The sequence below is a fragment of the Salarias fasciatus genome, chromosome 20 (genome assembly GCF_902148845.1).
Source record: "Salarias fasciatus chromosome 20, fSalaFa1.1, whole genome shotgun sequence".
Lineage (NCBI taxonomy): Eukaryota > Metazoa > Chordata > Actinopteri > Blenniiformes > Blenniidae > Salarias > Salarias fasciatus.
Window position 1 is genome coordinate 3,306,084 of NC_043764.1, and position 25,714 is coordinate 3,331,797.

Genomic DNA, 25,714 nt, shown 5'->3' on the forward strand with positions numbered 1-25,714 from the left:
CATCCATGCCTTAATCTCCTCCAGGCAGGCTTGAAATGTAGCCGGCAGAGCAGAAGGGAGTGTGGAGTCCATTTTCATATATAACTGTGTGTCATCGGCGTAGCAGTGGAAAGAAACCTTGTGTTTATTGAATATCTGACCTAGGGGGAGCATTTAGATGGTGAACAGGGTTGGACCACGGACAGACCCTTGTGGTACTCCACAGGTGACGGTGTGCGGCGATGATGTTGATTGTCCAAGGGCCACATGCTCTGTTCTATCAGCGAGGTATGATTTGAACCAGTAAGTGCTGTACCAGAGAGTCCGACCGTGGTCTGGAGCCGATGGAGCAGGATGGTGTGATCAACAGTGCCAAAAGCGGCCGACAAATCTATCAGGAGGAGGGATGGTGAGCCCCGGTCTGCAGTCACCAGCAAATCATTGATAACGCGGACCAGGGCCGTCTCCGTACTGTGAGATGGACGGAATCCAGACTGAAATTTTTCATACAGATTATGAAAGTGAAGATGATTATGGGCATGAACAACTTTTTCCAGGGCCTTTGACATAAACAGGAATCAAATGAAATGGAGAAAAACTGTAATCGAAATCATAAGACAAGCTGAAAAGCTAACAAAGAAGAAAAGAGTCTGATTTATAGTCCACAATAATGATGTTGACATAAAGGCAGCTTCTCTTTACACTCTGCTGGACTTGAAAAAATAGAAATTCAGCACAAAAGAAAAACCAGGTCAAGTGATAACTTACGGTATTCTAAATATGAGTTTGTAACTCGTCCAAAAAACAAACAAATACATCTGGAATCTTTACTGTGGCTTCCTTAAATGTAGAAGACATAAGAATTAAAACAGATATTCAAATTGTTTAATCAGTAGACAGTTTTGAACCCATCCACAGATTTGATATAACCTAATATAAGATGCTGTTATAATTTATTCCATGAAGAAAAGTGGATCTTCATAAATTCACATTTTAAAGATTTTATGGTTTCAGAGTTTAAAGTGTAAACTCAGTGACAATTATTAATATACAATCAAGGCAGAGAGACTTGTTGCATTTCAGATTTAATTTATTAAGGTGACAATTTCTATATTACACATCTGTCATGTACATCAGCAATGAAAGAGGAGAAAGAAAATAGAGTTACCATAAACCTCTTATCTTAATAAAACCTTTTTTTTTTTTTTTTTACAAAAGAAAGTATGTTATTGACACATTTACAGCTTCTCTTCCTATACAGGCCAGTGACAGCGGTTTAGTGGATATGGAGGATTTAGGAAAATTAAACAAGCACACACAAGAAAAAAAAAAAATAGAAAATGAGCTGTGAATTGTTGAATACTTGAATATTTGCTTGCATTTTTTTGAAGCAACAAGGGGGGAAGGGTGTCTGTATAGAGGCCTTTGATGGAGATACATTCATGGTTTTAGATTGGTGTCAGTAGTCGTCATGAGGAGATGGGGGGAGGCTGTAAGGCTACCTGAAGGCTAAACGCAGAACATCCACCTGCATGTGCTGCAACTACAGGAAGAAAAAATACAAAGTGCCGTGCTTCTTCAGACCCACTGATCCAGAAGTCTTCATGGAGTTTTAATCTGAACACTTCATCCCAGAAAAAAATCCTATTTAGATCGCTTTAATACAGCGCTGCAATCACAGCAAATAAATGTTCATGTCACACTGAAGGGGACAAAAAAAGACTTGATTTTTTTTTTAAGTCAAAATATTGTTCTGAGCATAGTCATAAGAAAAAATTTACAAAGAATTAATTTTTGTCTCACTTTGATTTAACACTGCAACTTCCATTTATTTGAGATATTTTACACAAACTGAAACAGTTCATCCTCATTTTCTTCAATCATCAAACTGGTAGTCAAATTACTCAAAATAAAGCCAAAGGGCCGTGGCGGCCTGGAGGTCGGAGAGGCCAGCTGGAGGTCAGGAGTTTGCAGGTTTGCTCTCCACAGCCGACGTATCACCACTGTGGGTCCATGAGCGTGACCCTCGACCTCCATCAGTTCCCTGGAGTGCCATAAGGCGGCCGAATCTCCACACCCCAAAAAGAGGATAACAAGAAATCTCCCAAAGAGGATTAATAAAGTGTCAGTTTAGTTAAAAACGCCATGAATTTAAGTTATTTTGAACAAGGAGCCAAGAAAAGGTAAAGATACCAAGAAATTATGGCAACATTGTCAAAAAAAAAAAAAAAACTAGAAATTTTGAACAAAATGCTAAAATGTAAGACTTAAAACCTTTCGGAAAGTTTTGTGTAATCCGATTTGATTTTCAGGGTCGTGCAGATGATCTTTCTTCTGTTTGCTGCTTCTCACCTTTCTCTAAAAACACTGAAAAAAATGAACAAAATTCTGAAAAGTTTTACAACAAAAGAAAGACAAGAAAGGCTTCTTAGAGAAAAAATGATTCTTTTGAATTCATCTTTTATCAAGTTCTGACTTTATTCCTTAAGATTTAAATTAATTGAATTCCTTTCAATGGAGATTGAATTGATTCGGCTGAGAAGTCCAGTTCTTCTACTTAAAACATTTAACCTTCTATCTTGACTTTATTCCTCAAGACTAAATCTCTGAAGGTTTTGACGAGACTCAGAAAAAGTCCAGCAGTCCATCTGCCCATAATCGTTTAAAAATAAAAAACCCTTTTATTTAATTCACTGATGAACAGAGGAGCTTCAGTAATTTCAATGTGGTGTTCAACGCTGGACTGTTCGAAAGAACACTGCTGAAACCTTTAAAGACGATTTTCCTCTGAAGTGTGATTCAGATGCTGCACACGGTACGAATGAAGCAAACTCATTTGGCTTGATGGGTTTTTGGTGTTTTTTTTTTTTCTTTTAACAGTGAAATCATGTAATCGAGTTATAAAATGTCTTTAAAGCTCATGGAGAGGAACCATCGATCGAAATTTAACGTCCTGTTCCACATCACAGCAACCCTGGCCCTATAAAACTAGGGTTCCCCTGATCCTGACCCCGACCCGCACCGAATCATGGAGGGTCCAACACTTTTCCACATCATTCATGGATTCACAGATGATACCCCAGAGTCTCCCAGATCTCTTTGAAGCACAAGCATCCATTATTGAAGCGTTAATGAGAGACAGCGGCGCCGGCGTCGTGGCGGCGTCACTTTAAAGGTGGAAAAAGTCAATTTTAGTCAAGAGTTTATTCCAACGGGCGGCGACACTGGATGTTCTGCATGAGAACGTCCCCTCTCCATCTTCACATCCAGTTCACAGCCCTCACGGCTGCCTGCCATCACATCAAACGATCGTGTGTGTGTGTGTGTGGAGGGGAAGCGCCCAATGTTCAGATATCACTGAGGGTGTTTGTGTGTGTGTGTGTGTGTGTGTGTTTTCATGCATCGTTCGGCGCACATTCTCAGAAGACATGAAGCCCCTCCCCTCTCGTACCGCGGGGCTGCTGGGCGTGCGAGGCAGCGGTCCGGCCCACCTCACAGTTGCACGCGTGCATGAGTATAGGCTCCGCCCACACAGGAAAGAAGGAAGAAAAAAAAATGGAAAAAAATCAATTGTGAAGTGGCTCCCTGATTAGATTTCAACACTGGTGGTTGCTTTTCCGTCACGCTCCGGCACGCGGCCCCGCCAGCCGGTCACTCCTGTCCGAAGCCCTCCGTCTCCTCGATGGCGAGCATCAGCTTCTCCTTCAGCTGCTCGTAGCTCTTGTACGGCGGCAGGTCCAGTCTGTTGAAGCTGGGAACACAAGGTCACAGCGCCACGCTCAGATTGGTGAGGAACCTCCTTCTACATTCAGTCTTTTCACAACAGCTTTGAGTTTACATGGCAACATTATCCAAACCACGTCTGTTCACGCTGAGACAGTAGAAACACTGAAAACGCACGCACAGTGGCAGCGTTTCAGAAAAGTCACATTAAAAAAAAAAAACGGCATTTCTGGAGACAGTTCCCAAAAGTTTTCCATTTGCACTTGAAAACAGTGTTGGGCAAACAGGGTCTATGGATTCAGAATCCTGCAGAAGTCAGCAGGTCAAACAACTTGAGTCAAAGGAAGAATTAAAAAAAAAAAAAAAGAATATTATTGAAATCGTCAGGCAACATGTTAATCACTGCGTCTTTCCTTTCTCATTTTCAGTTGCATGATTGTCAGCTCACCATGTGTGACTCCTGGGAAGCCAGTTTTCTTTCCCAACTTTCTCAATGCAGAACTTCTGAGGACCGTTACTTCCTGGAAAACCAAACGCGACAGCAGGAGCGGACGCCAGTTAGATCAGGCTTCAGTCCGAATGTTATACGACACACACAAACCAAACGGACAGCCTTTAAAACGTTAGACATCTCACCCATGAGGTCAGCGAATCCTCCGATGGGAAGGCGGCAGGTTCCAGTGACGAACTGCAGCAGCCTCATCCTCTTCTCATTGTCCATCTCCTTAACGAGCTGCAGACCGAAGCAGGACGTCACAATTTACCAAATAAAGACTTCGAACTACGCAACTAACAACAACAGATGAGTCTGGGGGTGAGAATGAGTGAAGGTCTTCCCACGGACCTGCCAGAACCAGAGGATCTGCTTGCTGTTGCGGGCGTAGTGTCTGTAGATGGTGTTTCTCTGCCAGTCGGCCAGATCGATGTCCTGCATGCCGCACAGCATCACCTGAAAGCAGCCGCACCTCGGATTAGAGACACCGATCGGCTCCCGACGTTCACGCCCTCTCCTCTCCGTACCTCCAGCTCTTTAGCGTCGAAGTACTGCAGGTACTGCTGAGGGAGGACCTCGTTGAAGCCTTCGAAGAAAGCCTGGGTCTGCTCCTCCACCCCTCTGGACAGGCGCCACTCCGCCACCAGCCTGCAGGGGGCGACAGGGGCGTGAGCCGGGACACAGGACTCTGCACACAACCTGAGTGGACTTCAGAAAAGTCACTGGTCCCACCTGATGTACTCCTCCTTGTTCTCCTCCGTCACTTGGATGTCTCCCCCTCCAGGCTTCAGTTCCTGGGTGGAGATTTCTCCCAGGATCTCCTTATCCACACAGAAGAACATCTCCAACCCGCACTCCTCGATGTCGTTATCCCTGAACACGGTAAATACACCGTTAACTTAAACTATTTCTACTGTGTCTCAGAACATTTAACACTGATGCTGGGCATCGTGAGGAACAGGGGTCGTAGGTCACAGGCCCCTTTCGGTCTGCTTGACCGGCCCTCAGAGCAGAAACCAGAGAAAACCACAATCAAATGAAATTTGCTGATTGTTGGCTTCATTACATCTGAAATGGTCACATTTTCCAACCTATACCGTCCATTAAGGACCGAGCAAGTCTGACTTCACAAAACCAGTGTTTCACAGTCAACGCAAAAATATAGTTTAGATTCACCCAAATCAAAATCAACAAAAATCTAATCATTATTTCTGAGCAAAGACTGGGAAAGAAAAAGAGCAACAGAGTCTTCTGAAATCATGTTCAATAAAAACCTTTTTATCGAGAGATAATTCTTATTGGGCAAAATTCTGACTGAACGTAGTGATTTGAGAATAATAGATGCATAAATGCTCTCTGGAGAAACAGAAAGCAGAATCTCAGCAGTGAAGGAGTTCCTCCTCTATTAAACCAGGAGAAATTCATATTTACCTCTGCAGTCTGGTTATTTTAATGAGAGGGCTGTGCAACTCGTCCTGTCAGAGTGAGTTTTAAAAATATGCGGCTGCAGCTTCGCTGGATTTTGCACTTGAAGGCTTCATTTAAATTGGCTCATGTTGAGATTGTAATCATTTTCTCTCGTTTGGTTTTAGGAAAATATTTAGATTTGTGTCATACAGTCTGGGCCACAGCAAAGAAAACCTTTTAAGGTTTAAATTTGAAACGGCTTTACTGCTGCGGTCCACCTGGTCTACAATCGTCTGTTCATAATCTGTCGTGATTTCTTCAGGTCCAGTTTCCTCCTGCAGTCTGAGGACGCCGTTGGGTCATTTAAATGGCTTTAATGGCCTGTAGGAATTAAAGTGTGTCTTTGAGTGTAAACCCTGTGATCGGTCGATGCCTTGTCCTGCTCTCTTTGTGAGACGTTTGCCGATAGCCTCTCAGGACCTCACCTTGCTCAGTGCTGCATGGACAGAGGTCTGAACACACTGGAAATACAGAGTCTTCTCTGAGCCTCATGTGAACTCACTTGATCCAGATGAGAGAGTTGTAGAACTCGGGATCGACGGACTCCAGGTCTTTGAGCGACAGCGGCTTGTTCAGGATGCGTTTGTAGAACGGCAGAGAGAAACCAGTGTCGATGAACTTCCCGTGAAAGAGAGCCTGAAGGACAAAAAGAGGCGTTGGATTGTTTCTACTGCACGGAAAAGAAGACCGTCCTGTAGCGGAGTGGCTCACCATGGCGATGAAGCGTCCGATGAACTTGAAATACTTGAGGTGGTCGGGGTTGATGAAGGAGGCCGGGTTGATCTGCAGACAGTAGTTATCTTTACCGGCGTATTCAAACAGGCAGTACATGGGGTTCAGAACCTCGTGGGACAAGAGGAAGAACCATTCCCTGTGAGAGAGGACGACAAGGAACTGCTGAGAGAAGCTCAAAGCACAGAAAAGGTTTGACACCATAAGAATTCATGCTTCGCGACGTCACAGTTCTGCCACCATACCTGGCAACGCCGCCATAATCCAGGCCTTCTTCTCCAGGGAAGATGATCCACAGTCTCCTCCGCAGGTCCTGAGCGTTCAGGCTCATGATCTGAAACAAACCGCCACGATGAACTGAACTGAAGGATCCACAGCATGAGCAGCAGCCACTGCTGACGGGAGGCTGTCGTCACCATGACAGATTCTGCTCCGTCCTGTTACTGAGCCTTCTGAATGACTAGAGATAAGGAGTCAAACATAAGGTCCGCAGGCTGGCACTGGCCACTGGCACGCAAAATGACATTGACTAGCTGTGAGAAACCATGACATTCAGTGCAGTAGGGGCGCCGTTCAGATGACCAGGGTCACTACACTGTTATCTTGATCTCAAAATACGAACTGATCAAATATATTTTGGGATCTCAGCTACATGTGACCAAAAGTTTTCTGCCTCTGAAGACGTATTAAAAATCCACTGTGATCTGTAAGCTGCGCACACATCACATGATAAAACGAGACACGACATTGATGAACTTTGATTCACATTTTCAGCGTGATGTAAAGGATAGGTCATTAAATGTGAAATTCATAATCATCACAGTCACTGACTGGTCCGGTCCGCCTGTGTGTCTGTACCTGCTGGAAAGAGTCCTCAAACAGGGTCTTTCTGGATACGTTGATCTTGGTGTGCTGCGGCATCGACAGTTGCTGGAATAAAGGAGAAAGATATCAGACATGTCACATGATCACGCTGCATTAAAAACAGAGCTCCTGTTGCTATGGTAACGTCATCTTCTTAACTCTGCATGGGGTGAATATAGAAAATATAGATGAGGGGTTTTCAAAGCGTGGGAGGATGAGCCCCTTTTGGATGTTCTCTGGCTTTTGTTAGCGATTCAGCAAACCATTCATTGTAAAGAGTGTGAAAAATTTCAGCGAAAAACACTTAAAAATCGTCCCTTGTTCAGACCGTGGTGCTTCGGCCTGCCGACTTTGCTGATATGAAACAGCTTTATATGGTATTGAAGAAATTTTAGCTTTCATTTCAGGAGATTTTTAGTCCCTTTCAGACTTCGAATGCAATGTATTGCATAACTGAGGAGCAAAAACATAATCTGAAATTATTTCTGAAACTCGCCCACAATGTCCACTCTCCATGCAGTTTATGCATCAACACTGTCACAGGTCATGCTGGTCGCAGACACTTGACGGCAGAAGAAATCAGAGTTTTGCCAAGTCAAAGAGGAAACGTCTGCAAAAAAAATTAACTCCCGTGTAAAGTTACATTCACATCTCAACAAAAGCCAAAGGCTTCAATTCTTCCCACATATCTGACACTGCAAGAACAAAAAGTACACAGCTGCATTCATGACAGTCTATCCTGGCGGTAGGACTTGCGCTCAGTCACTCAGAGGCATATTTTCAAGAAATGCCTGTTTTCCCTCCACAGTGGATTCATATCCGCTCATGGTTGCCGGGCAGAACCCGCCCAAGGTGATTGTGACTGGCTGAATTTAACGTGCAGCTCTCGGTCTAATGTGCACGACTGCCTGCTGCCATTATTACTGACAAACGTCACTTTGTGCACCGGGAAGTGACAGATGGGATGATTGGATACCGAACTGAAGCAGCTCGGCCGATACGTATATTAATGCACGGTGAAGACGGGCACGCGTCTTGCCTCGCCAGTCGCCACATGTGCTCGAACAGGGCCTTACTGAAGTCACTGCTGGAACATGAAATGCAAACTTGTCGGAAACCAGCACAATCAAATCGTCTGGCTAAATTTTCTAGTTTGTGAAAATGAACATGTTTATAAGGTCCACAATTATTATTCAGACCTGGTATATAAAGAAAGAAAGTCCCAGCGAAGACGATGTTGACAGTCTTACCTGGCACCAGAATCTGAAGTACTGTACTTTGGCTTTGAAGTCTCGAACATACGTGATCTGAGGCCCATTTTCACTGTGACAAACACAAAAAACGCTTTAATAACTCAATCCATTAAATGCTATTCAACTCGTAATTCAACAAACAATGAAGAATGGCAACACTGCAGTGTTGTAAACATGTGGTCATGTGGTCCGGATGTTCGTCCTTTCCTGACTCACACTCTTGTCGCTCACTCACCAAACTGGTTTGTCCACCGTATGAAACTGACATGAACACGAGTGACAAGGAAGCTCCATTAGTCAGCGGGGCGTCACACCTTCTAAATATAGACTGCATTATCGTAACGGGTATTATTGGAAATCAGCAGAACTAAACTACCTGCTTTTAAAATGAAAGTCAAAATAGAATAAAGCTGTGGCTGCAGAGATCCAAACACAAGCTCAACACCGGTGAAGGTTCATCTGAATTACCGACATCACGTTATGGAATAATACTGAAGCGCTCCATACTCATTCACCTCTAATGAAGAGAAGTAAGAAGTTTTAAAGTCATCCCTAGCATTTGGAGACATGTTTTATGAATACGGTCTCAGGAAATAATCTGTCAGACAGCTGCAGCTCATTCACATCTTCTCAGATTGATCACATAAGATTAAGACTATTAATCTCTTCGTTCTGGAGCACTGTGAGTTCTCTTGTGTCTGAATGCTGCTACATAGATAAAGTTGACTTTTCTTTTTTTTTTTGTCTTGTGAATATCGAGGCTATTTCATGCCATAACTGACAGAAAAGATGTTTATGTTCCCAGAAAGCCGTGTGAGGTCCGTACAGTGAGGACTTTCCCGTGCGGGGGTCGATGTAGGTCGTGGTTCTTCTGTTGTGGTCGACGAAATAAGGAATCCCGTCCACAGTGAACCTCATCTCCCAGCCTTCTGGCAGCGGCTTCTCATTCAGCAGCCTGCAGGAGAAGTTGAAGACGTACAGCTCATGTGTAAGGAGTGTTTCTGTAATGTTTAACTGATTAACAGTGTAAAGAAACACACACTGACCCCTGTGTTCGTGGGTCCTCCCACTGCGTTGAGCGTGTTGGGTGATGGACGAAATAAACTCTGCCGTTGGAGTCGGTTCTTTTCTCTAAACAGACACCGTAAAGCAAGCCCATTAGCCTTTACTGCAGCGACATTACAGTGGCATCCAGGTTTATACATTCCTTATATAAGAGTTCAAATATTTCTATGTTCTAAACAGAAACATGCATTTGTCTGCCAGTCACAGAGGAGATGTGTTTCTGAGCCACTGCTCTGGTTTACAGTACAGAAAAAGGCCAAGTTAAGCTGCAGAAAGTCCAAAAGTGACCGTTAAAACAAGACAGATAAAGAAAAAAAAACAATGCTAAAGACGTCTGTGCATTAAATGATCTTACCCCATCCGTGTGGCAGAGGGCCGAGAGGATCAAACTGCTCCTTCTGGGCCGTGGAGACTTGCTCCTGCAGCTGGCCAGCGGAGAACCACAATTAATCACAGTCACTTCAGCTCCACTGTGTGTGTGTGTGTGTGTGTGTGTGTGTGTGTGTGTGTGTGTGTGTGTGTGTGTGTGTGTGTGTGTGTGTGTGTGTGTGTGTGTGTGTGTAAGGCCTCACCCCGACTATAAACCTCTGGTTGAACTGCTGCATGGCGCCCTGCAGCTGGCTGCGCTGGTGCTGCCACTGCTCGTAGTTGCGCACTGTCTCCATGGTGGGGCGCTGCCACGTGGTGGTCCGTGTGATGTGGTCCACGAAGTACACTCGTCCCATCTGGTCCACGCGACGCTCCCAGCTGAACACAGACACAGACATACAAACAGACAGACAAAACATAGTTGGAAATTTCCTGTTTGTGTCTGACGTCAGGTGGGAATAGAGAGCAGGAAGTAACGGAGCCGTCTCACTGCAAAGTGACGCAATTAAAGATGTCTAAATATAGTGCAGCCTAAAACCAATATTGATTTTTGCTTTTGAGATAGGGTTGCCGCCAGTTTCTCCAAGCTGAAGAGACGCTGACTGCTGTCTGCACACAGCTGGGGAGTCGTCTGAAACACAGATGTAATCTGCAACAGCAATCTGGTTATGGCGCTGTGCCACGATACGGTGAAGACAAACACACGAGTTCCTGGTCAGTTTACGGTCTAAGAAGATGAAGGAGTGTGTAATGAGCATGGTGGATGGAAGTGTGACGTTCGTGTGAATGATCGAATCCGCCATCAGGTCTGAGAATTAAACCACTGATACGGGACAGAGGGTAACTTAGCTGTGACTCTCCAGCTGCTGGTAAATACTGGACGGACATTTGAAGCTCATCTGGAACAAGTTCCTCTAAACTCTACGTCATCATATTTGAAAAACAGATAAGGCTCTCCGACATGTTGAAATGAGTGTTTTGTGAATCTGTTCAACACAATTTGGTTAAAGGAGTTTTTCAACATATTTTTCAAACTCACTTTTGATTTAACATTAATATGAGACGAGCTGCTTTTCCACCAAGCTGCTTCCAGTGCCAGTTCAGAACCAGAGCATGACTGAGCGCTAGTTCTTTTAGTTTCCACTGCCTATGCCAGCTCCTCAGACCGCTTTAGGAGCAGCTCGAAGAGATGCGTTTTATCCAGACAGACGTTGCAGCTCTACCTAATGATACCAACAGAGCTTGATGTGCCAAAATGGGACTTTGACGTCTCTAATGTTCATTACCCACCCAGTTGGTAGAGGCTCAGGGCGTTCCCACGTCGTCCTCTTCTCCACGTGATCGACGAAATACAGCCTGCCATTCTGATCCACTCTCTGCTCCCATCTGGATCAAACCGTAAAACACACCGTGACGCATCAGCTGTTTCACTAAATACAGACATATAGCTGCTACAACAATATGACACACTGTGCTGCAAAAGCAGCTGAAGTTAGTGATTAAACAGGCATTTCAGGAAATGCAGCATGAATGAGACTACAAAGAAAAAACTGGGCACAGACAGCGATGTTTCTTTAAAACACACTTCATCTGCTTTTTACATGTGCTTGTTCCTTCAAGAGCAGACTGCTCTAATCCTCTATTATCAGGGTGTGAAAACATCCGCTTTCGAGTTCTGTAAAATGCTGCAGCAAGAATACTGATGAAACAAGCAGGAGGGATCACATCACCCCGATACTGTTTTCTCTTCATGGGCTCCCTGTTTAATCTAGAACAGAATGTTAAGTCCTTCTTTCATCCTATAGAGCTCTAAACATGTAGGGTCCATCATGTCCAGAGCGCTGAATGCCATATTACACAGTGTCTGGAAAAGACTGTTGTATTTGGAAAAGCAAAGCTGAATTCTACAGAAACAAGAAGAGTTTCATTCAGTCGATCATGAGCACGTGTGCCTTCGTATCTAATATCTTCTCACTCCTCTACTCACTTCCTAGAATGAACCAAATAAAAGCATTGCATGGACCTGCATTAGGCTAAAGAGAGGCGGCCTCACCCGGGGGGCAGAGGGCCACTGCTGGCTGCGGGGGCTCTCGGGGGGAGGGTGGGGGTGACGCTGCTGGTCGGCGGTCCGGTCGCCGAGGTGGCATTCCTGCTCGAGCCGCTCGACGGACTGGAGTCCGGGGCCGCTGCTGCTGCTGCTGCCGCTGCCGCCACGCCCGAGGCCGGCGTTCGCACCGGCGTGTCGGGGCCGGACGGAGTGTCGGCGCTGTCGGCCGGGGCGGAGCCATTGCTGGAGGATGCTGAGGGAAGACGGAGACGTCACTGGGAGCTTATCATGGAACCGCAGACGGACAGGAGCAGAGAGATAAAGTCGAGAGCGCCGCTATCAGCGGGTTAAAGCCGTCTGGTCTTCATCACTGTTCAAGGAAACCGGTCTCAGAGACAAACATCAAGCATCGGCCCAACCCCCATCCAGCCTGAGGCAGAATGCTTGGCATCGATACGTCTGTGCAGAGGAAGAGCAGGAAGGGCAGCTGCTGACTGTTTGTCTCCTGAACGCTTCCTCCTGTGAGCGTCTGACCTGGTGAGGAGGCGGGTCTGCGGGGGGTGGGGGGCGGCGGCCTGGAGGGCCGCGGCGGTCTCAGAGGCCTCGAGCTCCCCGACGACACCGACGGAGACCCCGTGCTGTTGGCTGACCGGCGGCCGCTGGGCGAGGACCTGTGTTCGATGCCGTCCACGGCTGGAGAGCTGTCCCGGCTGCGCCTGTAAAGAACAAGTTCACAGACGTGTGAGATCGGGGTTATTCCAGGTTGTCAGCCATTGTCTTGCTTGCAGGGTAATTATCCAGCACAGCAGTTTTTCAAGTGCGAGGTGCATCTCAGATGACTTTGAACTGAAGGGGAGGTCTTATCATGTGGCTTTAGGCAGTGCAGAAGTATTTAAAGCAGACAATATACAAGAGAATTAGTCCTACTGGTTCCAGATGTAAAGATTATAGAGCTTACATCTTTCTGCACTCTTCAAAGAAAAAAAAAGAAGACAAAATATTATCAAGGACAAGTCTTTGTAAAAAGCCCTATGACCCAGCTGAAGTCAAGACTCAACCATCACTACATCTACAACATGGAAAGTGACACGCATTCACAAGAAAAAGGTTTAGAAGAATCTGAAGAGCAGACTCAATAGGCCGGATCTCACCACTGTCCACCAAGGTGTGTCTGATCCTCATTATCTTTTCAGGAAATTCATCCAGTCTCTTCTACAACTGACTGTTGTCTTTCAGTCCTTCCACCTCCCTGTGTTAATGCTCACAAACGGCACCAGCGATACATCCATCTGAGATATTGATGTTTTCGAAAAAAACGCTTTGAAAAAAATAAATTAAAAATAAGCTATTGTCTCAGTTACACTTGTGTTTAAGCTCATTCAGCATTTTTATAGGTTGTTTGCATATTTTCCAGAGAGAACAGAACAGTTATTGAAAATTGCTATTCCAGGTGACTTAACCATAAAGCAGATGTGCATGTGCGGTAGCAGCGTTTCAGAAAAGCAGTGCTGTCAAGTAAGCGGACGCTCAAAACAACAACAGTTTTACATTTTCCCTTGAAAAGGTTGTCGTGTAAACAGGACCTAAATCTCTTCTTTCTTTGCATATCACCTGTCTTCCTGCCAGATTTCATCAGAATCCATCAACAACCACGACAGCATGTACCTCCTGGCAGAGGCAGTCAGAAATTACAAACAGCCAATACTGCTTTCCTATACATGAAAACCTGCAGAATTACACAGTGCAAACCTCTCAACACTGCCACGGTTTGGTACAAAATCCAAAGTGATCATTCAAGAAAAGATTTGGAATAAGATGATTTGCCAGAATAGACAAAACGGAAAGCGTCGCACCTTATGACGTGATCTCCGTTCACATGTGATTCTCCGTTTGATGTGCCTGAACAAAGTAAAGACAATGAGGAGTGAGAAATGTGTACTGCAGTTTACAAAAAAAAAACAAAACAAAACAGAAAATCCGATATTCATTGTGCGGAATGTTTAACGTTCTCACTGTGGTGGTTGGCTTCAGCCGTGGCGAACTGCTCGGGGTCGACGGTCATGCCGTCCAGGCACACGGACAGGTCGCCCACCACGTCGGACTGGTCTCTGTCTGCACACAGCTGGAGGGTCTGCACCACCTCGGAGACTGAGAGGAAACGGTCACATCAGGACGCCGTGCAGTCCGCCAGAGAACAGCTTCATTCAAAGCTTATTACGGCACTTTACACTTATAGAATATATGAAGAACTGATACTTCATACTGATTACACTGGCCCGGCCCGCTCAATCTGAACTCTGATGTGTTTTCTTGGAAAAAGAATTATTACTTGCTTATGGTATCCCAATACATCAATCAACCTCTGCAGATACGTGCTAATGCACAGCACAACCTCCTGTAACACACACTCCTCAGAGGAGAAACGGGATTCAAACTGGCATCCCGCAGCTTTCTTCTGCACGTTTTGTCAAGAAAATTCCAAACAATTTCATGAGTAGTTTTCACATTTAATTGCAGGAAAATTGTTATTTTCAACACATTTGAAGTAAATACTTGCTTAATTACTAAAAAAAAAAAAAATTATGTATCACGGTTTATTTTAATGTAAAAAGTATCAAATGAATGCACCTATTATACATTCAACAAGATGCCACAATTTCCATTAATCTCAGTGGATTTAAATTTTCATTCTTTAACAAATACAAAAATTGCCTATTTATAGAAATGAAGTCATGTGGGCTACACCAAATCGAATGACTGGATTATATTTCTGAATACATGATGTCTGGGAGGAGCTTCTCAAGTGAAACAGACAGAAAGGCCGTCTCTGATCAGGGGAAGAGGGGGTGTTCGCTGTAGACCGAGTCTGTGAATCTCCAGGGGAACAGAGGTTGGAAACCACCGTCTTGGACTCACTTTTCATGTCATTGGACTTGAGCGTGTCGCAGACGTCCAGCGTGGCCATGCCGAGCAGCACGTCCGACTTCAGGGTCTGGTGGCTCCACACCCGGAACAGCAGCTTGCTGAACGGAGTCACGATCCTGCAGAAAGACAAATAAGTCAATCTCCATCTGCGTGTGTGTGTGTGTGTGTGTGTGTGTGTGTGTGTGTGGTTTTGGAAAGAAAAAAAAAACCCAGATCTCCCTTTGATCCAGCGAAGATGTAATATGTTATTAGTGGGAGCAGCAACAATGAGAAACTAGACACAGGTTTATGTCTTTTCGTTTTGGTGAAAGTAAACCACAGACACAGTGGAGAGGGAGTGTCTGTAACTACTGCAGTGACAGCTGATCAACCAGCAGCAGCAGCGCCTGCAGGGAGGCGAGCCGCCGCCGATACATGAACTGGGCTCCCGTTGCTTGCTGTAGTAAACACTTGTTATGTAAAAACAGCACGGCTGCAGGTCTGAAAGAAACTGGAGAACAGCTCTATAATAAGAAGGTCAGCAGGCAGTGGGAGATCCTGGACCGGCTAAAATTAACGGGACATCTGATGTGTGAATGTGTAAAGCTGCAGGTGGGGTGAGTGCATGTTTAGAAACAGGATTCCTGGAAACTGGACGGACTGCATCTACTCGAGCCTGCATTTTTGTCACAAATAACATCTCTTAAAAGTCAAATTGTCAGTATTGTCACATGATTTAACTCCAGATTCCCACAATCGCTCGAATTGGATCAGTTTCGGACAACTGCGCAAATCAGCATGACTATGAGTCTGGAATCAAATTAAAGGCCTTTTTTTTAAAATGTAAACAAGTTCAGTGCTGTTAAAAGAAATTATTTGTATCACTCAGAACATAGTTTTCTGACATATGAGTATTAACTGCTAAGTCTTGTACATAACATATAATAGTCATATGTAATATTAATTTCATTTTTATTCCATCTTTTTGATACTTATTCTAATCATCATGTTATTTTCTGCGTGGAGCAACACTATAAAGATTTTCCTTCTGGGATTAAAGTATTTCTATTCCATTCTATTATGAGGGTGTTTTGCTGCTCGTTAAATAAAACATCTGGTATTCACAATGCCTTTAATGATCCCACATTATAGTTATAACCTGATGAAGTCTGGAAAGATCTGGACAGTTTTCTGGTGCTGTTACGACGTTCAAGTGCCAAATCCAACAACTGTAAATGATAAACTTCCTTCATGAAGGCACAACTCAAATGACCATGATCACATTTTCCATTCATCACCCTGATGCAGCGCTGGGGAATAAAGCTGTCAAGTGGCTCCTGCAGAGTTTGAACCCCAGAGTGGTGAGCACTGCACTGGCCAGCAGACACAGTCATAAATCTTTATGAGTTTCTGAGCAGGTACAAGGTGCAGTTTACCTGAACAACAGGAACCACAGCCGTTAGCCTACAGAGGATACATTGGCTGAAGAGGAAGCAGGAGAAAACCATGAAGTTTTTATCTGACCCACATCTAAGCTGAAACTCTGAACAAACAGCCTGATGCCACACAAGTCCATTAAAAGATGGCGCGTGCTTGTGGTAAAAGCAAGCAAATCCTTGGATTCATTAACTGGTTAAACCTCTTTGTGGCAGTAATGACTTCAATAAAGCATTTGCAGTAACTGCTGATCACTAGATAGCAATGAGGCAGCGAGCGTTCATGGCAGCCTCCTCGATGTCTCAGCTCGAGGCTCGGTGTTGTGTTATATCCACAACTCTTCGGACAAATAAATCCATGCTTTCTTTGAAATTTTTCCAATTCACTTGGTGATTCGACAGTCCAGATTAGAGCTTCTTGTGAGCCGGTTTTCTTACGTTTTTGGAAAAGAAAACACTCCAGTTCAACAAGTGCTTGAAACAACTTCCTTACAAACTTCACTCCCTCCGAGTACGATGAGTCAGAACTGTAAATACGAGGAGCTGCAGGAGCTTCTGGACAAAACAAGTTGCTTTAAAGCCACTCTCATGTGTGACTTAAACTGCTCCTGCAGGTTGAAATGAGCTCAAATCGTTCACACAAGAAGCGTCGGGAACTGGGAGGTTTTGATAAGCAGAAGTCAAATGTCATCTGAGCGGGACGGCTGTGACTCACACGGTGAGCGGCTGCTTCCATTTGGGGCTGTGGGTGTTGTTGCATTTCTCCGTTTTCTTGGACTGGCCGTCGACCGTCACCTCCACGTACGGGCTGGGACCGAACCAGTTCTTCTTGTTTTCTTTCAGTTTTGCTGATAACACTGAAAGAGGGAGAAAGAGTCAGAGGAACAGACGGCGAGATGTGGGCGACGAAAAGAAATGAGGAACAAAGAATTACAGCTCTGGGATTGTTGGAGATATGACCAAGAGTTTATAAAATAAATCTGAGTAAACAGTTCTTCTAAACATGCATTAGTACGTGGACGAGAACAGCGATGTTAAGCTCCATGGTGTCATGACTCCCAGTCCACATTCCCTGGGGACTTGGTAGTTTTCTAGCTGAGAGTCACCAGTAAGCAGTCCAACTTGGTCATCTGTCCCTACAAATGGAGTTGAGCTCAACAGAGGGATATATCAAGCAGGAAGTGAACACTTGTTCCTCTGCTGATGAGTTACAAACTGGAAAAAACAGAGAAGCGTGGGAACCGGAGCCCGAATTGTGAAGGCTAGTTGACTGAGTGGGCTGAGTTAGAGCCTCTCTGAAACAGTCTGCGGTGGTCAGCATCTACCAGAGAGAGGAAAAGCAATGAAAGAGCAGCTGGGTCATGAACAGCAGAGGGCAACGAGCGGAGTCCATGTCTCAACAGCTGAGAGCTGAAGGGAGACGCACAGACACAGAACAGCAGCGGCGCTGCTCTTTCGGAGATTCAGTCTCAGAGTAGAAATCTGTGGATGCGAGTGCATTTCCTTTAGTTTCCTCCACTTACCTATGATTTGCAGCTGCGCCTTCATAGGGTAGCCATTGGAAGTGCTCGACTTGGTGACTCCACTGGCCATGACATAGGGCTGGGACGGCGGCCTGCGGCACAGACAACACGTCATTGTGGGGCAGCGACAGATCATTTCTCAAGCGTGCAGATGAAATCATTTGAAAACGCTGCAGATGATAATAATAAAGACATCCAGCACACAGATGTTATAAACCTGCTGCAGTTCAGTTCGTACAGATCTGACTTTATTAAGCACACTAAAGTGTCCTTTCCCTTCCCAAGATTAAAAACACTCCACTGTGATTTATGGAAGGATTTGGCCACTTCGCAACAAAACTGAATTTCATTGAATATCCCAATCCATCGCATCTCGCTGGCAACCCGCATGGCATTGAAATGACCTCTAATATACTTTCCACATGTGCTTCTGTCATTTTGCCGCTTTCTGCATGAAGCATGCAGCTGTTTCCTGACTGCCACATAAGAACAACAGTAAAGGCAGAGAATGAGTCAGGCTCAGACTCACCAACACCCAGTGCAGGGCTTCCAGCCATGATAAATATCATTAACACAACCATTTACATTTCCTCTCCTTTGGGGGCGAGGCTCTCTTATTATAAATCATACTGGACGAAAGCATCAGGCAAAATAACCCAATTAATCTCCAGCGTCAAAGCTCAGGGAGGCCACTTTCAGAAAGAGACTTTTACTTCCTGGAATGCATCCTTCACCAGGAACTCACAGCAGAGAGGAGGAGGAGGAGGAAATGGAGCAACAGAAATGCTTTCAGTAATGCAGAAGCTGAACCATGTGGGAAAATGATGATAAAGCAAACAAATGAGGCATAGGTCGAGCCAGCAACAGTTGTGAAATACTGTCACCTCAAATTTAAGAACATCAGATAAATCAATTCAGTTGATTCAAAAGTTCATGACTATGTCTCTATTTCCCTATTCCTCTTATCTCATTTCAGTCATCATTTGCAGTTGGACTCAAGGCCATTCCCACTGTCAAACAGTTTGTCTTTTCTTTCCCCACGGCCCTTTGAGCAACACAATGAGCTGAAGCTCACGTCCAGCAGCACAAAGATTCACATGTGAATGAAGCGGTTTGTATATGGACTACCTTACACAGCTCTCCCTCATATGGCTTGTAATTCCATGGATTTCATTATTTTGTGTGTTCAGAGAGGTAGAAATGCAGCCCTGAAGCATGATGATACCACCGCTTTACAATGAACATTAGCAACCTGTTAACTAAAACACAAAGAGCTTCACTATGGACTCGTAATATTGATGGATTCATGGATTCTCTGAGAGTTGTGTCTTTTTGTGTATTTCTTTCAGTCATGTTGTGCTGCTCTTCACTTGGCCCACGTCGTCCTGCTTTGCCAAAGGTAGGGCTGAACGATATATCGTTATCATTTCGATATCGGGATATGAACATTCAGGACATCAGTTTCTCAAAATCAACGATATCAAGATTTCCCCTGCTTGCCCTGCATGTAAGCTTGCCCATGCACAGGTAAGGCCAGCCAACCACAAATCTCGTTTACTGGTCGACAGCTGATGGCAGAGGGTGGTTGCAGAATCTGCACAAACGAGTCTGGTAGTAGTGGCAGTGAGTTCTCATAAATAAAACTGAATTTTTTTTTTTTTTTACATCCTTTTGTATCATGATGTTTTTATTTTTCTGAAAAATGCTCAACTTTCACTGAATCCATTGTAATATATCGTATTGATATCGAGATATCTGGCATGGATATCGAGATATGAAATTTTGCCCATATCGTTCAGCCCTAGTCAAAGGTATAATGGACAATGTCTTAGCCAATGAATGGCGTGATGCGAGCGTCAACTATTGGTCCTCCGACATGTCAATCACGCTGAAGAAATGCTTGCGTCACGCCGTCAAGCGCGCTCGTAGGAGCAGCAGAGCAGGTAGGATGGTCTATGGTCTGGCGAGTAACAGACGTTTGGCTTTGACTTTTTCGAGAAAATCGTCCATTATACCTTTAAGTTATGTGGCATGCTCCACTCTGCATTCTTCCAGCTCACCCTCAAGCCCCCAAATCGCCTGTCTGTTCTTTCAAACCTTCACACACGTCTCTCCTTAAGTACTTTATGAGCTCCACAACCACAAGAGGTCCAAACACTGACATGATAAACTGCCGAAACAGGGACGTAACAGAAGATCTCAGAGAAAGGAGATCCCAGAGGCGATTCGTCTTAACAGCACAGAAGGCAGGAGATAGATGAAAGGTAAGATGAAGAAGAATAGCCCCCTGACAGCTCTCTCATGTCTACCATTCAGGTTAGAGAAATCTGCTCTTGATATGCTTACAAATGATTGCTGATGGGTTGATCTCCTCCTGTTTTACTGCAGAGTCAGAGGAGGCTGCAGCAAGGTCATTCAATTTCATCTTCAGCTTCCTGCATTCTCAAAGTGCCTCAGAGGAATCTCCTGGGAAGGTTTTAATCTCGAGCTACTACGAAGTCTTAATTAAAAACTGTGAAGTCAAAGAGCTTGCTAGTTGTCCAGCTTAACCACAGTAACTTTCAATGTGGAGGAGAAAAGTAAATCATGGACAGATACATCTTCATTCTTCTTGAAATGACAGCTATCATGTAAACCTCAGTGAAAGAACAACAGGAAGTGGTTTGGAACCTGCTGCAGAGCAGTGAGTTCTACTGTCTCGCAGTAGGAGCTGAGGTCTAAACACTTTCAGACCAAAGATTTGTTCTACAGTTTTCTACCAAATAAAATTTGTCTGGAGCCGCAAAACATGCAATGCAAATCCAGGCTATTTTAGCCATTTGATTTGATTCGTTTTCTTTTTTAAATCTCTTTTCTATTTTTCCCTTTTCTTCTTCTTTTCAGAATTTTCCTTGACTGACAGATGTTTTACCTGATTTAGCCTGGATATTGCACCACTTAAAGGTGCATTAAGGAGTTTTTCAACTTTAAAAATACTTATTTTCCACCATAAATATGTTACAAATATTCAATGATGTGTAGAATGTTCCCTGACACATTCATTGCAAGTACCGCTCACAGCGCTAAATTGTCTCTTGAAAGTTGCAGTGCCGGTCCGGCAGTTTATATTTCTTAGGGAGAATTTGAGAGGATGTGACGAGCTTAAGAGCCACAACTACTGTATGGAATTTGCACAGGTCTTCTCTTCTTCTGCACTCTGGCTTCCTCTTAAAGTCCAAACACATGCATTGAAACTCAACTGGTGATCTAAAAGGCCTTTAAGCACAAATGTGAGTGTTTGCCTCTGTGTTTACCCTTTACATAGTGTGGATGGATGGATGGGTTTGGAGCTTGCTCTCTTTAAAAACACTAAACACCAGTTAGAGGAAACACACCAGTTCAGACGGAAGAGAAAAGAGCTGAGGTGAAACAGGATCCAGGGATTTGCAACAGAAGTCAGATCCAGTGACGCCTCCTCGAATGTGATTTCTGACGTCTCCACGTCGCTGAATAATACATGCTCATGAGTCCACCTCGCCTCGCTCGCACCGGGCAGGGAAGGAGGAGGAGAAAGTGACGAGCTCCTGGGTAAACTTTCCCTGAGGCTTTGATGCCGGTCAATAATTCATCGCAACTGCTGACGATGCAGCCCGGTAAGCAGGCAGACTGTGTTTTGCTCAATATTAAACTCCACGATGACCCTGTCTTGACATGGATCCTTTTCAAATCGGAATAAATAACATCGGCCGCAGGCCAGCAAATTTCATCTGGGATGAATTAAATTGAATCTGGACTCAGACTGCAGTGTGTCCTTCTGCTCTGACGCACAGGCGGACCTGCACACGTCGTCACTGAAACCTCTGTTGAGATCTCTCCGCCTCCTCTCGTCAGCTGTGTGCTTCACCTGCATTGTCAAGATGGCTGAAGGCCTTGCTCACTCACAGAGGAGGAATGTTTACGTCGTGACTAAGCAGGCAAAACAATGCTGCACATCGTCACACACACCTCGCAGGTGAATGAGCTGGTATCACTGAAAGGTGGAAATGCCCTTCCAAGGTTTTTAGAGGAAGCAGCCGTGTAGTTTAAAGGAGGCTCAGTCAGGAAAAACAAACAAATGTGACTTTTATTTAAGAGGCAGTTTCACAGTCTAATCACCACAAGCAGACTTTAATATATACAATAAGACATTTTTTTGAAGTTGCTTATGTAGTCTGAAGATTTCTTTGTCCTATTTTGGCTCACATTTTGAGTCAGATGTATCAAACACATTAGTTTAGGGACCACATAGTCTAATTTTATCTTGAGTGTGCTGGACCGGTAAAATAGTGCCATAATAATCTTTAAACTTTTGTTTGTTTTTTACTTGTAGCACAGAGTATGCTGACAAAAAAAAAAAAAAATCTATATTTGCAAAAAAACAATTACTATCAAAAATGAATATACTCTCAACATGAAGCCAGTTTTAATTAAACTTTCTGGTGCAAAAATACAGTGAAATGTCCAAAATTGCATTATGCCTGCTATAAACACACCCTGACAGCATGGCGTTGAGGCTAATGCTGGTCTGCATGCAATGAGGTAGATAGCTTTCACGGTAACATCACCGATATCTCAGCTCAGCTCTCAGCGCTGTTCGCTACTCTTAAAAAAAAAAAAGAAATTGCTCAAAAAAAAAAAAAAAAAAAAAAAAAAAAATCAGCTTCCATCAAATGCATTTACCATTTGGTTGGCGGTGTGGTGGGCTAGATTGGAGCCTCTAGCAGACCAGTTTTGGCACACAGGCGTCATGTTTAGCACCCCTGGTCTATGAGATTAGACAACATTTGATGTCATTTGATGTTAATTCAGCACAGGTGTCTCAACTGGCTCCTCCAGTTTACCTCATAGCTTGTGAACATTTTGTCAGTGTATCCAATACCGAGAGTGCTTGCAGCTTCTAAAAACGATTATCCAATGTGGCGTTTACTGAGAGAGTAAGAAACCTGTTTTCTCATTCCACTGCACCACAGAAATCAATCTGTCATACACACTTACATAACGTTTGTGGCTGATTATAAATGAAAGGGGAAACTTGTCCACACCTTGATGTATCTCAAGTGAAGGCATTTGATCTTTTCTAAAGCGACTTCAAGGGGGAAATCACAGAGGTTGTGCCAATTTGTTTGAAATTCTTGCAGCTGGAGCCACAGAATATTTTCAGAACACAACCTGTTCAGCATAATGTACAGAAAATTCAAAGTTTTGTCACTTAGCCAAATATTGCTTTACACAACAGGCCTCTGGGCACCTTTAGAATGTAGAAAATATGTTTTTCTGGTTTTCTTTATAAAGTAAAACTTTGAGAGCAGACAAACCATTTAACACCCATGATTCAAACCCTGAGCATAGACATTCACACATACAGGCAATTCAGTGAAGAGGTAACTTCACATGGGTTCACTTATATTGTGGGATTGTGAATGGGAAATTTGGAGATTTAGAGAAAAACCATTCACATTGTGAAAAGAGCACTGACCCCCACATATGCAGCTGCATTTATTAACTTTTAGTGTATATATACATTTTCAAACATCTAGCATTAATGAACTGTTGTCCTGCGATTCTTCAACATGACAATATCTATGTGAAATATGATAGGGAATGTTCTAAAATGAGCTGATTTCACTGACAGATCTGATCAAATCCAGGACAAAAAACCTGGGTCTGTGAGTTGGAAAAGCTTTAGTCAAAAGAGGGCAGAAGAGAATGTCCAGTGAAGGAAAAACACCCACCAGGCTCATTCACATATAATTCCTACACAGCTTTCGACCTAACAATGCAGTCTGAGCAGTTGTTGGTGCGAAGCAGGTGAAGCAGGTGACCTCTCACCTCACTCATGACAATCATAACGCTTACGTTGCAAAATAATCTGCTCACCGATGTTAAGACTGAGGCAATTCAGTTTAATACTGCCCTGAATGGACAGCACGCACTAATATGAAGGTGGACGGGAATTAAAAGTCTTTGGATGTGTGTTGTGCGTCTTTACACGACAACACGTAGCTAAGCGGAAATATCCGCGTTCCAATGTTTTATAACATGGAGCTAACAAACAATATTACATAATTCAATCCAACTGTCAATGTATAACGAGCTAACTCAGTTAGCCACAGCGAGGAACAGTGTGTCCCCTGTAGCTACTAAACAACGTGTGTGTGTGCGGCAGTGTAAGTGTGTGTGTGAGGAGCTAATTCAGCCTGTGCTGCGAGCTTCCAGGAGTTGTTTGGTACGTGTTGAATGTCAGCGGTACACCGGCGCTGTCAGCCTCCTTCCCCGCCTGCTACCGCTACAAGCGCCGCTAGCTGCTAGCTCGTGTTATCCTGTCTGCCTGGGAAGCCCAAAGTCCAACGGCGAAGAGAAATAAAACAAAACAATATAAAACAAGCAAACACTGGCTGCTGCCACTCACCCGGACTCGAGGTGAAGCCGTGGAGGTGAAGCTGTGCGGCTGCGGCGTCCTCCCAGCCCCGGCGGTGCGGGATGTTTGGGTTTGTGTCGGGCTCTCACTTCAAGGAAGAGGAAACTTCCACCATCTTCCTGGGCTCTCGTCACGTGACCGAGACAAGGTGGGGCGAAGGGACCGCCCCCTCAAGCTGTGATTGGACAGGAGTGTGGCTGAGCTTGACCAATCATCAAGTCGTAAACATTGATGACGTAATGACGTAAACCGAGTGCGCTATTTACTTATTTTGCTTCTTCTCTTTTCTTTTCTTTTCTTTTTTTTTTTTTTACCCCCTTTTCCCCATTTTTCCGTTTGGATATGTTTTTTAAACCTGTTTTTGTCTTTGCCTTTGCTTTTTCCATTCTCTTGTTTTTTTCGATTTTATTTTTTTCTTTCTTTCCTCTCAATTTTCTTTTCTTTTCAGTCTTTTCTGTTTATTTCCTTTCGGGGATGCTTTATTCCTTTCTATTTGTCTTTTTATTTTCCTTTTGGGTATGCTTCTTTAAATTAAAACTCGATTACAATATTATGTTGATCTTTATTTAAAATTTTAGCTCAACTGATGTGATGGGATGTAATGCTCAACTGGCTTTCATTTACATTTAAGTGACAATTTCCAGGATTTGCTTTTCTAACTTGTATTAACATATATATCAATTATTATACAGCTGATTTTTCTTGTGCAAAATCAGATAAGGCTGCAGCCTGGGCCAAACCGTTCACTTTTGCTTCACTTTGTAAATTTTTACATTTTAGAAGTGCCTTAGGAGAATCAATGGTGAATATTTTTAAACTGACCTACTATGGAGGTCTAATTCAATACCGCGTTGACATTTCTTGATGCAACCACAATTACTTCCAAAAACTCAGATGGACATGAATTGCATTATTGACCAGTTTAAATGAATTAACACAAAGTAAGCTGATCTTCATTCTACAGTTTTTTTTAATCTTAATTTTAGTGCATCTGGGAAGTATTCAATCCCCTTCACTTTTTTCACATTTTGTTATTTTACAGCCTTATTCCCAAATGGATCAATATCTTTCTTTTCCTCATCAATCTACACACAATAGTTTTAGATTTTTTGACGATTAATTAAAAAATAAAGAGCTCTGACAAATATCATAATCATCCACTCCCTTTGCTATGACACACCTGGCAGATATTGTCCCCACTGAGAAGCATGCTGGTGGCAGCGTCATGCTGGGATGTCTTCCAGCAGCAGCGACTGGCAGACACTCAGGCTGGAGGGGAAGATGAATGCAGTCATATACAGAGACATCCTGGATGAGAACCTGCTCCAGAGCACTCAGGACCTCAGACTGGGGCAGTGGTTCACCTTCCAGCAGGACAACGACCCGAAACACACAGCAGAGTTGATGAAGTGTGGCCCATGCA

General features: G+C 43.9%; 1 protein-coding gene and 1 long non-coding RNA gene across 4 annotated transcripts; one reads left to right on the plus strand and one right to left on the minus strand.

Annotated features, from left to right (window-relative positions):
• Positions 1–1,162: 1,162 nt before the first annotated feature.
• Positions 1,163–24,431, minus strand: itchb (itchy E3 ubiquitin protein ligase b). The gene is made up of 24 exons (XM_030118772.1): positions 24,283–24,431; positions 17,856–17,947; positions 17,048–17,189; positions 14,909–15,033; positions 14,006–14,140; positions 13,846–13,891; positions 12,527–12,708; positions 11,999–12,245; positions 11,236–11,331; positions 10,149–10,323; positions 9,932–10,001; positions 9,558–9,642; positions 9,338–9,466; positions 8,509–8,581; positions 7,253–7,324; positions 6,640–6,728; positions 6,374–6,533; positions 6,165–6,298; positions 4,928–5,068; positions 4,723–4,843; positions 4,547–4,651; positions 4,339–4,435; positions 4,151–4,223; positions 1,163–3,730 (listed from the first exon to the last, which is right to left on the minus strand). Exons 2-24 carry the CDS (start codon positions 17,923–17,925, stop codon positions 3,631–3,633), a joined length of 2,667 nt encoding a protein of 888 aa, XP_029974632.1. The 5' UTR covers positions 17,926–17,947; positions 24,283–24,431; the 3' UTR covers positions 1,163–3,630.
• LOC115408214 (uncharacterized) lies at positions 12,650–20,734 on the plus strand. Of its 3 annotated transcripts, none has more exons than XR_003933744.1 (5): positions 12,650–12,781; positions 18,832–18,966; positions 19,205–19,382; positions 20,038–20,119; positions 20,244–20,733. It is a non-coding gene; the product is annotated as an uncharacterized LOC115408214 (long non-coding RNA). The 3 variants fall into 3 exon arrangements; XR_003933745.1 differs by having other exon boundaries at positions 19,205–19,254; positions 20,244–20,731; XR_003933746.1 differs by having other exon boundaries at positions 12,705–13,157; positions 20,244–20,734.
• Positions 24,432–25,714: the final 1,283 nt, after the last annotated feature.